At 45.0% G+C, this 14,553-nt stretch overlaps 1 protein-coding gene across 1 annotated transcript in view; it reads right to left on the minus strand.

Annotated features, from left to right (window-relative positions):
• LOC142198593 (uncharacterized) overlaps window positions 1-14,553 on the minus strand; it is a 138,948-nt gene that overhangs the window by 2,805 nt on the left and 121,590 nt on the right. Inside the window, exons 10-11 of the mRNA XM_075269620.1 lie at window positions 12,837-13,271; window positions 11,596-12,099 (exon numbers count right to left, since the gene is read on the minus strand). Coding sequence (XP_075125721.1) covers window positions 11,596-12,099; window positions 12,837-13,271 — 939 coding nt within the window. The remainder of the gene's footprint in view (window positions 1-11,595; window positions 12,100-12,836; window positions 13,272-14,553) is intronic.

Consider the following 14,553-nt stretch of genomic DNA (forward strand, 5'->3'; position numbering starts at 1 on the left):
AAAAAACCCCATGTGAACTTACCCTAATAGTTAGTCTTAGCCTTACTTGCCTGATTGACATCTTTTCCCTCCAATCAAGTCTGGGGCGAGTTCTTTATTCTGATATATTGTTTTCTCACACTCACTTTAGTGCTTGCTATTTGACTTTCTGTGCGTTCTGGCTCTATACTATTACTGTTTCTATTTGCATTTCTGAAATTTGGCTTTTCTTGTGACTATTCTCTTGGATTTTGATTCTGTACTACACTGTACTCGACTGGTTCTGACCCCTTGGTTAGCTGACTTCCCTTTTGTTGTTGTTTGTCTATGTTCTGTGGCATCACTTATATCTAAGAGGAGACTGCCTCCTAGTTGTCCTCTGCCGCCTAGGGCAGTGAGGCAAGTAGGCAGGGACAGGTGATGGATTCCACTTAGGGCTCACTAAAGTATCGCTTAGTTACCCTTTTCTTTGCGACTTTTGTGAGTGGTGTGGATATATCAGTGTCTTGCCTACCAAAAGTGGCGAACGGTGGCAGCCTCTTGTGTGGTTGTGCCACTGTAGGGGTCACTTCACTCCTGTGCAGCCATGTGATAGGTGAGTGTGGAAGCAGAGTTCCCCTTTAAAGTCACATTCAGGGTCAAACATGTATGTGGTGAGCAAGGTGTAAGGATACCCCACAGAATAGGTATACAGTGATTTGGACTTATCTGTATGAGACCTAAGGTGCTACAGTGGTGCTAAGTCCTCTAGAGCAGCCACCCCAGTGACTCTTTGCTCTGGCTTACTCTTGACCTCCATGTAGAAAAATATCTATTTCGTGCATGCAATGAACTAAGTATCTTGAGTGAGTTGTCACAGGCTTGGTGAGCTTTTAAAGAAAATCCATAAAGCTTTGATGAAATCCATGATTTACTAATAATTGCGGTGACAATCTGAACTATTATCATTATTTGATTAGGATTGTAAAGCGACTATAGCTTTGCACTGACTACAAGAGCCGGGATTGGATTTTTGGATGTTTTCTTGTCATCATTCCTCATTATGGAACTGAAATGAAATAAAATATTCAGGTTTAGGTTGTATATAGCAGCACGAGATAGGAAGACTTGGGCAGTAATGGATGATGGAACAATCTTTATCATATTATTGTAAGTGAAATGTAAAACTTCTTACCACATAAACGGTTTTCACATTTGCCTGGGCATTTTGAACACGATTTGCCTAACTCATATGGTTTAGCCATTTTCCCCCTATTATTACCTCTAAAAAGTAGAGAAGAACAAGATGACATAATATACATGTCCACAAATAATCGCTCAGCTCTCCTGTATATAGAGGATCTGTCCTGTGTGGTGTAGTATATAGAGGATCTGCCCTCTCTCCTGTGTGGTGTAGTATATAGAGGATCTGTCCTCTCTCCTGTGTGGTGTAGTATATAGAGGATCTGCCCTCTCTCCTGTGTGGTGTAGTATATAGAGGATCTGTCCTCTCTCCTGTGTGGTGTAGTATATAGAGGACCTGTCCTCTCTCTTGTGTGGTGTAGTATATAGAGGACCTGTCCTCTCTCCTGAGTGATGTAGTATATAGAGGACCTGTCCTCTCTCCTGTGTGGTGTAGTGTATATAGAGGATCTCTCCTGTGTGTTGTAGTATATAGAGGATCTGCCCTCTCTCCTGTGTGGTGTAGTATATAGAGGATCTGTCCTCTCTCCTGTGTGGTGTAGTATATAGAGGATCTGTCCTCTCTCTTGTGTGGTGTAGTATATAGAGGATCTGCCCTCTCTCCTGTGTGGTGTAGTATATAGAGGATCTGTCCTCTCTCCTGTGTGGTGTAGTATATAGAGGATCTGCCCTCTCTCCTGTGTGGTGTAGTATATAGAGGATCTGTCCTCTCTCCTGTGTGGTGTAGTATATAGAGGACCTGTCCTCTCTCTTGTGTAGTGTAGTATATAGAGGACCTGTCTTCTCTCTTGTGTGGTGTAGTATATAGAGGACCTGTCCGCTCTCCTGTGTGGTGTAGTATATATAGGATCTGTCCTCTCTCCTGTGTGGTGTAGTATATAGAGGATCTGCCCTCTCTCCTGTGTGGTGTAGTATATAGAGGATCTGTCCTCTCTCCTGTGTGGTGTAGTATATAGAGGATCTGTCCTCTCTCTTGTGTGGTGTAGTATATAGAGGATCTGCCCTCTCTCCTGTGTGGTGTAGTATATAGAGGATCTGTCCTCTCTCCTGTGTGGTGTAGTATATAGAGGATCTGCCCTCTCTCCTGTGTGGTGTAGTATATAGAGGATCTGTCCTCTCTCCTGTGTGGTGTAGTATATAGAGGACCTGTCCTCTCTCTTGTGTAGTGTAGTATATAGAGGACCTGTCTTCTCTCTTGTGTGGTGTAGTATATAGAGGACCTGTCCGCTCTCCTGTGTGGTGTAGTATATATAGGATCTGTCCTCTCTCCTGTGTGGTGTAGTATATAGAGGATCTGCCCTCTCTCCTGTGTGGTGTAGTATATAGAGGATCTGTCCTCTCTCCTGTGTGATGTAGTATATAGAGGACCTGTCCTCTCTCCTGTGTGGAGTAGTGTATATAGAGGATCTCTGCTGTGTGGTATAGTATATAGAGGATCTCTCCTGTATGGTGTAGTATATAGAGGATCTGTCCTGTGTGGTGTAGTATATAGAGAATCTGTCCTCTCTCCTGTGTGGTGTAGTATATAGAGGATCTGTCCTCTCTCCTGTGTGTTGTAGTATATAGAGGATCTGTCCTCTCTCCTGTGTGGTGTAGTATATAGAGGATCTCTCCTGTGTGTTGTAGTATATAGAGGATCTGTCCTGTGTGGTGTAGTATATAGAGGATCTGTCCTCTCTCCTGTGTGGTGTAGTATATAGAGGATCTCTCCTGTGTGTTGTAGTATATAGAGGATCTGTCCTCTCTCCTGTATGGTGTAGTATATAGAGGATCTGTCCTCTCTCCTGTGTGGTGTAGTATATAGAGGATCTGTCCTCTCTCCTGTGTGGTGTAGTATATAGAGGATCTGTCCTCTCTCCTGTGTGGTGTAGTATATAGAGGATCTGTCCTCTCTCCTGTGTGGTGTAGTATATAGAGGACCTGTCCTCTCTCCTGTGTGGTGTAGTATATAGAGGATCTGTCATCTCTCCTGTGTGGTGTAGTATATAGAGGATCTGTCCTCTCTCCTGTGTGGTGTAGTATATAGAGGACCTGTCCTCTCTCCTGTGTGGTGTAGTATATAGAGGATGTGTCCTCTCTCCTGTATGGTGTAGTATATAGAGGATCTCTCCTGTGTGCAGTAGTATATAGAGGATCTGTCCTCTCTCCTGTGTGTTGTAGTATATAGAGGATCTGTCCTCTCTCCTGTGTGGTGTAGTATATAGAGGATCTCTCCTGTGTGTTGTAGTATATAGAGGATCTGTCCTCTCTCCTGTGCGGTGTAGTATATAGAGGATCTGTCCTCTCTCCTGTGTGGTGTAGTATATAGAGGATCTGTCCTCTCTCCTGTGTGGTGTAGTATATAGAGGATCTGTCCTCTCTCCTGTGTGGTGTAGTATATAGAGGATCTGTCCTCTCTCCTGTGTGGTGTAGTATATAGAGGATCTGTCCTCTCTCCTGTGTGGTGTAGTATATAGAGGATCTGTCCTCTCTCCTGTGTGGTGTAGTATATAGAGGACCTGTCCTCTCTCCTGTGTGGTGTAGTATATAGAGGATCTGTCCTCTCTCCTGTATGGTGTAGTATATAGAGGATCTCTCCTGTGTGCTGTAGTATATAGAGGATCTATCCTCTCTCCTGTGTGGTGTAGTATATAGAGGACCTGTCCTCTCTCCTGTGTGGTGTAGTATATAGAGGATCTGTCCTCTCTCCTGTATGGTGTAGTATATAGAGGATCTCTCCTGTGTGCTGTAGTATATAGAGGATCTGTCCTCTCTCCTGTGTGGTGTAGTATATAGAGGATCTGTCCTGTGTGGTGTAGTATATAGAGGATCTGTCCTCTCTCCTATGTGGTGTAGTATATAGAGGATCTGTCCTCTCTCCTGTGTGGTGTAGTATATAGAGGACCTGTCCTCTCTCCTGTGTGGTGTAGTATATAGAGGATCTGTCCTCTCCTGTGTGGTGTAGTATATAGAGGATCTGTCCTCTCTCCTCTGTGGTGTAGTATATAGAGGATCTGTCCTCTCTCCTGTATGGTGTAGTATATAGAGGATCTCTCCTGTGTGCTGTAGTATATAGAGGATCTGTCCTCTCTCCAGTGTGGTGTAGTATATAGAGGATCTGTCCTGTGTGGTGTAGTATATAGAGGTTCTGTCTCTCCTGTGTGGTGTAGTATATAGAGGATCTGTCCTCTCTCCTGTGTGGTGTAGTATATAAAGGATCTGTCCTCTCTCCTGTGTGGTGTAGTATATAGAGGATCTGTCCTCTCTCCTGTGTGGTGTAGTATATAGAGGATCTGTCCTGTGTGGTGTAGTATATAGAGGATCTGTCCTCTCTCCTGTGTGGTGTAGTATATAGAGGATCTGTCCTCTCTCCTGTGTGGTGTAGTATATAGAGGATCTGTCCTCTCTCCTGTGTGGTGTTTTATATAGAGGACCTGTCCTGTGTGGTGTAGTATATAGAGGATCTCTCCTGTGTGGTGTAGTATATAGAGGATCTGTCCTCTCTCCTGTGTGGTGTAGTATATAGAGGACCTGTCCTGTGTGGTGTAGCATATAGAGGACCTGTCCTGTGTGGTGTAGTATATAGAGGATCTGTCCTCTCTCCTGTGTGGTGTAGTATATAGAGGATCTGTCCTCTCTCCTGTGTGGTGTAGTATATAAAGGATCTGTCCTCTCTCCTGTGTGGTGTAGTATATAGAGGATCTGTCCTCTCTCCTGTGTGGTGTAGTATATAGAAGATCTGTCCTCTCTCCTGTGTGGTGTAGTATATAGAGGATCTGTCCTCTCTCCTGTGTGGTGTAGTATATAGAGGATCTGTCCTCTCTCCTGTGTGGTGTTTTATATAGAGGATCTGTCCTCTCTACTGTGTGGTGTAGTATATAGAGAACCTGTCCTGTGTGGTGTAGTATAGAGAGGATCTGTCCTCTCTCCTGTGTGGTGTAGTATATAGAGGATCTGTCCTCTCTCCTGTGTGGTGTAGTATATAGAGGATCTGTCCTCTCTCCTGTGTGGTGTAGTATATAGAGGACCTGTCCTGTGTGGTGTAGTGTATAGAGGATCTGTCCTGTGTGGTGTAGTATATAGAGGATCTGTCCTCTCTCCTGTGTGGTGTAGTATATAGAGGATCTGTCCTCTCTCCTGTGTGGTGTAGTATATAGAGGATCTGTCCTCTCTCCTGTGTGGTGTTTTATATAGAGGATCTGTCCTCTCTCCTGTGTGGTGTAGTATATAGAGGATCTGTCCTCTCTCCTGTGTGGTGTAGTATATAGAGGATCTGTCCTCTCTCCTGTGTGGTGTAGTATATAGAGGACCTGTCCTGTGTGGTGTAGTAAATAGAGGATCTGTCCTGTGTCCTGTGTGGTGTAGTGTATAGAGGACCTGTCCTGTGTGGTGTAGTATATAGAGGATCTCTCCTCTCTCCTGTGTGGTGTAGTATATAGAGGATCTGTCCTGTGTGGTGTAGTATATAGAGGACCTGTCCTCTCTCCTGTGTGGTGTAGTATATAGAGGATCTGTCCTCTCTCCTGTGTGGTGTAGTATATAGAGGACCTGTCCTCTCTCCTGTGTGGTGTAGTATATAGAGGATCTGACCTCTCTCCTGTGTGGTGTAGTATATAGAGGATCTGTCCTCTCTCCTGTGTGGTGTAGTATATAGAAGATCTGTCCTCTCTCCTGTGTGGTGTAGTATATAGAGGACCTGTCCTCTCTCCTGTGCGGTGTAGTATATAGAGGACCTGTCCTCTCTCCTGTGTGGTGTAGTATATAGAGGATCTGTCCTCTCTCCTGTGTGGTGTAGTATATAGAGGATCTGTCCTCTCTCCTGTGTGGTGTTTTATATAGAGGATCTGTCCTCTCTACTGTGTGGTGTAGTATATAGAGGACCTGTCCTGTGTGGTGTAGTATATAGAGGATCTGTCCTCTCTCCTGTGTGGTGTAGTATATAGAGGATCTGTCCTCTCTCCTGTGTGGTGTAGTATATAGAGGACCTGTCCTGTGTGGTGTAGTATATAGAGGATCTGTCCTCTCTCCTGTGTGGTGTAGTATATAGAGGATCTGTCCTCTCTCCTGTGTGGTGTAGTATATAGAGGACCTGTCCTGTGTGGTGTAGTATATAGAGGATCTGTCCTGTGTGGTGTAGTATATAGAGGATCTGTCCTCTTTCCTGTGTGGTGTAGTATATAGAGGATCTGTCCTCTCTCCTGTGTGGTGTAGTATATAGAGGATCTGTCCTCTCTCCTGTGTGGTGTTTTATATAGAGGATCTGTCCTCTCTACTGTGTGGTGTAGTATATAGAGGACCTGTCCTGTGTGGTGTAGTATATAGAGGATCTGTCCTCTCTCCTGTGTGGTGTAGTATATAGAGGACCTGTCCTCTCTCCTGTGTGGTGTATTATATAGAGGATCTGTCCTCTCTCCTGTATGGTGTAGTATATAGAGGATCTCTCCTGTGTGCTGTAGTATATAGAGGATCTGTCCTCTCTCCTGTGTGGTGTAGTATATAGAGGATCTGTCCTGTGTGGTGTAGTCTATAGAGGATCTGTCCTCTCTCCTATGTGGTGTAGTATATAGAGGATCTGTCCTCTCTCCTGTGTGGTGTAGTATATAGAGGACCTGTCCTCTCTCCTGTGTGGTGTAGTATATAGAGGATCTGTCCTCTCCTGTGTGGTGTAGTATATAGAGGATCTGTCCTCTCTCCTCTGTGGTGTAGTATATAGAGGATCTGTCCTCTCTCCTGTATGGTGTAGTATATAGAGGATCTCTCCTGTGTGCTGTAGTATATAGAGGATCTGTCCTCTCTCCTGTGTGGTGTAGTATATAGAGGATCTGTCCTGTGTGGTGTAGTATATAGAGGTTCTGTCTCTCCTGTGTGGTGTAGTATATAGAGGATCTGTCCTCTCTCCTGTGTGGTGTAGTATATAAAGGATCTGTCCTCTCTCCTGTGTGGTGTAGTATATAGAGGATCTGTCCTCTCTCCTGTGTGGTGTAGTATATAGAGGATCTGTCCTGTGTGGCGTAGTATATAGAGGATCTGTCCTCTCTCCTGTGTGGTGTAGTATATAGAGGATCTGTCCTCTCTCCTGTGTGGTGTAGTATATAGAGGATCTGTCCTCTCTCCTGTGTGGTGTTTTATATAGAGGACCTGTCCTGTGTGGTGTAGTATATAGAGGATCTCTCCTGTGTGGTGTAGTATATAGAGGATCTGTCCTCTCTCCTGTGTGGTGTAGTATATAGAGGACCTGTCCTCTCTCCTGTGTGGTGTAGTATATAGAGGATCTGTCCTCTCTCCTGTGTGGTGTAGTATATAGAGGATCTGTCCTCTCTCCTGTGTGGTGTTTTATATAGAGGATCTGTCCTCTCTACCGTGTGGTGTAGTATATAGAGGACCTGTCCTGTGTGGTGTAGTATATAGAGGATCTGTCCTCTCTCCTGTGTGGTGTAGTATATAGAGGACCTGTCCTCTCTCCTGTGTGGTGTAGTATATAGAGGATCTGTCCTCTCTCCTGTATGGTGTAGTATGTAGAGGATCTCTCCTGTGTGCTGTAGTATATAGAGGATCTGTCCTCTCTCCTGTGTGGTGTAGTATATAGAGGATCTGTCCTGTGTGGTGTAGTATATAGAGGATCTGTCCTCTCTCCTATGTGGTGTAGTATATAGAGGATCTGTCCTCTCTCCTGTGTGGTGTAGTATATAGAGGACCTGTCCTCTCTCCTGTGTGGTGTAGTATATAGAGAATCTGTCCTCTCCTGTGTGGTGTAGTATATAGAGGATCTGTCCTCTCTCCTCTGTGGTGTAGTATATAGAGGATCTGTCCTCTCTCCTGTATGGTGTAGTATATAGAGGATCTCTCCTGTGTGCTGTAGTATATAGAGGATTTGTCCTCTCTCCTGTGTGGTGTAGTATATAGAGGATCTGTCCTGTGTGGTGTAGTATATAGAGGTTCTGTCTCTCCTGTGTGGTGTAGTATATAGAGGATCTGTCCTCTCTCCTGTGTGGTGTAGTATATAAAGGATCTGTCCTCTCTCCTGTGTGGTGTAGTATATAGAGGATCTGTCCTCTCTCCTGTGTGGTGTAGTATATAGAGGATCTGTCCTGTGTGGTGTAGTATATAGAGGATCTGTCCTCTCTCCTGTGTGGTGTAGTATATAGAGGATCTGTCCTCTCTCCTGTGTGGTGTTTTATATAGAGGACCTGTCCTGTGTGGTGTAGTATATAGAGGATCTCTCCTGTGTGGTGTAGTATATAGAGGATCTGTCCTCTCTCCTGTGTGGTGTAGTATATAGAGGACCTGTCCTCTCTCCTGTGTGGTGTAGTATATAGAGGATCTGTCCTCTCTCCTGTGTGGTGTAGTATATAGAGGATCTGTCCTCTCTCCTGTGTGGTGTTTTATATAGAGGATCTGTCCTCTCTACCGTGTGGTGTAGTATATAGAGGACCTGTCCTGTGTGGTGTAGTATATAGAGGATCTGTCCTCTCTCCTGTGTGGTGTAGTATATAGAGGACCTGTCCTCTCTCCTGTGTGGTGTAGTATATAGAGGATCTGTCCTCTCTCCTGTATGGTGTAGTATGTAGAGGATCTCTCCTGTGTGCTGTAGTATATAGAGGATCTGTCCTCTCTCCTGTGTGGTGTAGTATATAGAGGATCTGTCCTGTGTGGTGTAGTATATAGAGGATCTGTCCTCTCTCCTATGTGGTGTAGTATATAGAGGATCTGTCCTCTCTCCTGTGTGGTGTAGTATATAGAGGACCTGTCCTCTCTCCTGTGTGGTGTAGTATATAGAGGATCTGTCCTCTCCTGTGTGGTGTAGTATATAGAGGATCTGTCCTCTCTCCTCTGTGGTGTAGTATATAGAGGATCTGTCCTCTCTCCTGTATGGTGTAGTATATAGAGGATCTCTCCTGTGTGCTGTAGTATATAGAGGATTTGTCCTCTCTCCTGTGTGGTGTAGTATATAGAGGATCTGTCCTGTGTGGTGTAGTATATAGAGGTTCTGTCTCTCCTGTGTGGTGTAGTATATAGAGGATCTGTCCTCTCTCCTGTGTGGTGTAGTATATAAAGGATCTGTCCTCTCTCCTGTGTGGTGTAGTATAGAGAGGATCTGTCCTCTCTCCTGTGTGGTGTAGTATATAGAGGATCTGTCCTGTGTGGTGTAGTATATAGAGGATCTGTCCTCTCTCCTGTGTGGTGTAGTATATAGAGGATCTGTCCTCTCTCCTGTGTGTTGTAGTATATAGAGGATCTGTCCTCTCTCCTGTGTGGTGTTTTATATAGAGGACCTGTCCTGTGTGGTGTAGTATATAGAGGACCTGTCCTGTGTGGTGTAGTATATAGAGGATCTGTCCTCTCTCCTGTGTGGTGTAGTATATAGAGGATCTGTCCTCTCTCCTGTGTGGTGTAGTATATAAAGGATCTGTCCTCTCTCCTGTGTGGTGTAGTATATAGAGGATCTGTCCTCTCTCCTGTGTGGTGTAGTATATAGAAGATCTGTCCTCTCTCCTGTGTGGTGTAGTATATAGAGGATCTGTCCTCTCTCCTGTGTGGTGTAGTATATAGAGGATCTGTCCTCTCTCCTGTGTGGTGTTTTATATAGAGGATCTGTCCTCTCTACTGTGTGGTGTAGTATATAGAGAACCTGTCCTGTGTGGTGTAGTATAGAGAGGATCTGTCCTCTCTCCTGTGTGGTGTAGTATATAGAGGATCTGTCCTCTCTCCTGTGTGGTGTAGTATATAAAGGATCTGTCCTCTCTCCTGTGTGGTGTAGTATATAGAGGACCTGTCCTGTGTGGTGTAGTATATAGAGGATCTGTCCTGTGTGGTGTAGTATATAGAGGATCTGTCCTCTCTCCTGTGTGGTGTAGTATATAGAGGATCTGTCCTCTCTCCTGTGTGGTGTAGTATATAGAGGATCTGTCCTCTCTCCTGTGTGGTGTTTTATATAGAGGATCTGTCCTCTCTCCTGTGTGGTGTAGTATATAGAGGATCTGTCCTCTCTCCTGTGTGGTGTAGTATATAGAGGATCTGTCCTCTCTCCTGTGTGGTGTAGTATATAGAGGACCTGTCCTGTGTGGTGTAGTAAATAGAGGATCTGTCCTGTGTCCTGTGTGGTGTAGTATATAGAGGACCTGTCCTGTGTGGTGTAGTATATAGAGGATCTCTCCTCTCTCCTGTGTGGTGTAGTATATAGAGGATCTGTCCTATGTGGTGTAGTATATAGAGGACCTGTCCTCTCTCCTGTGTGGTGTAGTATATAGAGGATCTGTCCTCTCTCCTGTGTGGTGTAGTATATAGAGGACCTGTCCTCTCTCCTGTGTGGTGTAGTATATAGAGGATCTGACCTCTCTCCTGTGTGGTGTAGTATATAGAGGATCTGTCCTCTCTCCTGTGTGGTGTAGTATATAGAAGATCTGTCCTCTCTCCTGTGTGGTGTAGTATATAGAGGACCTGTCCTCTCTCCTGTGCGGTGTAGTATATAGAGGACCTTTCCTCTCTCCTGTGTGGTGTAGTATATAGAGGATCTGTCCTCTCTCCTGTGTGGTGTAGTATATAGAGGATCTGTCCTCTCTCCTGTGTGGTGTTTTATATAGAGGATCTGTCCTCTCTCCTGTGTGGTGTAGTATATAGAGGATCTGTCCTCTCTACTGTGTGGTGTAGTATATAGAGGACCTGTCCTGTGTGGTGTAGTATATAGAGGATCTGTCCTCTCTCCTGTGTGGTGTAGTATATAGAGGATCTGTCCTCTCTCCTCTGTGGTGTAGTATATAGAGGACCTGTCCTGTGTGGTGTAGTATATAGAGGATCTGTCCTCTCTCCTGTGTGGTGTAGTATATAGAGGATCTGTCCTCTCTCCTGTGTGGTGTAGTATATAGAGGACCTGTCCTGTGTGGTGTAGTATATAGAGGATCTGTCCTGTGTGGTGTAGTATATAGAGGATCTGTCCTCTCTCCTGTGTGGTGTAGTATATAGAGGATCTGTCCTCTCTCCTGTGTGGTGTAGTATATAGAGGATCTGTCCTCTCTCCTGTGTGGTGTTTTATATAGAGGATCTGTCCTCTCTACTGTGTGGTGTAGTATATAGAGGACCTGTCCTGTGTGGTGTAGTATATAGAGGATCTGTCCTCTCTCCTGTGTGGTGTAGTATATAGAGGATCTGTCCTCTCTCCTGTGTGGTGTAGTATATAGAGGATCTGTCCTCTCTCCTGTGTGGTGTAGTATATAGAGGACCTGTCCTGTGTGGTGTAGTAAATAGAGGATCTGTCCTGTGTCCTGTGTGGTGTAGTATATAGAGGACCTGTCCTGTGTGGTGTAGTATATAGAGGATCTCTCCTCTCTCCTGTGTGGTGTAGTATATAGAGGATCTGTCCTGTGTGGTGTAGTATATAGAGTACCTGTCCTCTCTCCTGTGTGGTGTAGTATATAGAGGATCTGTCCTCTCTCCTGTGTGGTGTAGTATATAGAGGACCTGTCCTCTCTCCTGTGTGGTGTAGTATATAGAGGATCTGACCTCTCTCCTGTGTGGTGTAGTATATAGAGGATCTGTCCTCTCTCCTGTGTGGTGTAGTATATAGAAGATCTGTCCTCTCTCCTGTGTGGTGTAGTATATAGAGGACCTGTCCTCTCTCCTGTGCGGTGTAGTATATAGAGGACCTGTCCTCTCTCCTGTGTGGTGTAGTATATAGAGGATCTGTCCTCTCTCCTGTGTGGTGTAGTATATAGAGGATCTGTCCTCTCTCCTGTGTGGTGTTTTATATAGAGGATCTGTCCTCTCTACTGTGTGGTGTAGTATATAGAGGACCTGTCCTGTGTGGTGTAGTATATAGAGGATCTGACCTCTCTCCTGTGTGGTGTAGTATATAGAGGATCGGTCCTCTCTCCTGTGTGGTGTAGTATATAGAGGATCTGTCCTCTCTCCTGTGTGGTGTAGTATATAGAGGACCTGTCCTGTGTGGTGTAGTATATAGAGGATCTGTCCTGTGTGGTGTAGTATATAGAGGATCTCTCCTGTGTGGTGTAGTATATAGAGGACCTGTCCTGTGTGGTGTAGTATGTAGAGGATCTGTCCTCTCTCCTGTGTGGTGTAGTATATAGAGGACCTGTCCTGTGTGGTGTAGTATATAGAGGATCTGTCCTCTCTCCTGTGTGGTGTAGTATATAGAGGATCTGTCCTCTCTCCTGTGTGGTGTAGTATATAGAGGATCTGTCCTCTCTCCTGTGTGGTGTAGTATATAGAGGATCTGTCCTGTGTGGTGTAGTATATAGAGGATCTGTCCTGTGTGGTGTAGTATATAGAGGATCTGTCCTGTGTGGTGTAGTATATAGAGGATCTGTCCTGTGTGGTGTAGTATATAGAGGACCTGTCCTGTGTGGTGTAGTGTATAGAGGATCTGTCCTGTGTGGTGTAGTATATAGAGGATCTGTCCTCTCTCCTGTGTGGTGTAGTATATAGAGGATCTGTCCTCTCTCCTGTGTGGTGTAGTATATAGAGGATCTGTCCTCTCTCCTGTGTGGTGTTTTATATAGAGGATCTGTCCTCTCTCCTGTGTGGTGTAGTATATAGAGGATCTGTCCTCTCTCCTGTGTGGTGTAGTATATAGAGGATCTGTCCTCTCTCCTGTGTGGTGTAGTATATAGAGGACCTGTCCTGTGTGGTGTAGTAAATAGAGGATCTGTCCTGTGTCCTGTGTGGTGTAGTGTATAGAGGACCTGTCCTGTGTGGTGTAGTATATAGAGGATCTCTCCTCTCTCCTGTGTGGTGTAGTATATAGAGGATCTGTCCTGTGTGGTGTAGTATATAGAGGACCTGTCCTCTCTCCTGTGTGGTGTAGTATATAGAGGATCTGTCCTCTCTCCTGTGTGGTGTAGTATATAGAGGACCTGTCCTCTCTCCTGTGTGGTGTAGTATATAGAGGATCTGACCTCTCTCCTGTGTGGTGTAGTATATAGAGGATCTGTCCTCTCTCCTGTGTGGTGTAGTATATAGAAGATCTGTCCTCTCTCCTGTGTGGTGTAGTATATAGAGGACCTGTCCTCTCTCCTGTGCGGTGTAGTATATAGAGGACCTGTCCTCTCTCCTGTGTGGTGTAGTATATAGAGGATCTGTCCTCTCTCCTGTGTGGTGTAGTATATAGAGGATCTGTCCTCTCTCCTGTGTGGTGTTTTATATAGAGGATCTGTCCTCTCTACTGTGTGGTGTAGTATATAGAGGACCTGTCCTGTGTGGTGTAGTATATAGAGGATCTGTCCTCTCTCCTGTGTGGTGTAGTATATAGAGGATCTGTCCTCTCTCCTGTGTGGTGTAGTATATAGAGGACCTGTCCTGTGTGGTGTAGTATATAGAGGATCTGTCCTCTCTCCTGTGTGGTGTAGTATATAGAGGATCTGTCCTCTCTCCTGTGTGGTGTAGTATATAGAGGACCTGTCCTGTGTGGTGTAGTATATAGAGGATCTGTCCTGTGTGGTGTAGTATATAGAGGATCTGTCCTCTTTCCTGTGTGGTGTAGTATATAGAGGATCTGTCCTCTCTCCTGTGTGGTGTAGTATATAGAGGATCTGTCCTCTCTCCTGTGTGGTGTTTTATATAGAGGATCTGTCCTCTCTACTGTGTGGTGTAGTATATAGAGGACCTGTCCTGTGTGGTGTAGTATATAGAGGATCTGTCCTCTCTCCTGTGTGGTGTAGTATATAGAGGACCTGTCCTCTCTCCTGTGTGGTGTAGTATATAGAGGATCTGTCCTCTCTCCTGTATGGTGTAGTATATAGAGGATCTCTCCTGTGTGCTGTAGTATATAGAGGATCTGTCCTCTCTCCTGTGTGGTGTAGTATATAGAGGATCTGTCCTGTGTGGTGTAGTATATAGAGGATCTGTCCTCTCTCCTATGTGGTGTAGTATATAGAGGATCTGTCCTCTCTCCTGTGTGGTGTAGTATATAGAGGACCTGTCCTCTCTCCTGTGTGGTGTAGTATATAGAGGATCTGTCCTCTCCTGTGTGGTGTAGTATATAGAGGATCTGTCCTCTCTCCTCTGTGGTGTAGTATATAGAGGATCTGTCCTCTCTCCTGTATGGTGTAGTATATAGAGGATCTCTCCTGTGTGCTGTAGTATATAGAGGATCTGTCCTCTCTCCTGTGTGGTGTAGTATATAGAGGATCTGTCCTGTGTGGTGTAGTATATAGAGGTTCTGTCTCTCCTGTGTGGTGTAGTATATAGAGGATCTGTCCTCTCTCCTGTGTGGTGTAGTATATAAAGGATCTGTCCTCTCTCCTGTGTGGTGTAGTATATAGAGGATCTGTCCTCTCTCCTGTGTGGTGTAGTATATAGAGGATCTGTCCTGTGTGGCGTAGTATATAGAGGATCTGTCCTCTCTCCTGTGTGGTGTAGTATATAGAGGATCTGTCCTCTCTCCTGTGTGGTGTAGTATAT

This window comes from Leptodactylus fuscus, chromosome 3 (assembly GCF_031893055.1).
Source record: "Leptodactylus fuscus isolate aLepFus1 chromosome 3, aLepFus1.hap2, whole genome shotgun sequence".
Lineage (NCBI taxonomy): Eukaryota > Metazoa > Chordata > Amphibia > Anura > Leptodactylidae > Leptodactylus > Leptodactylus fuscus.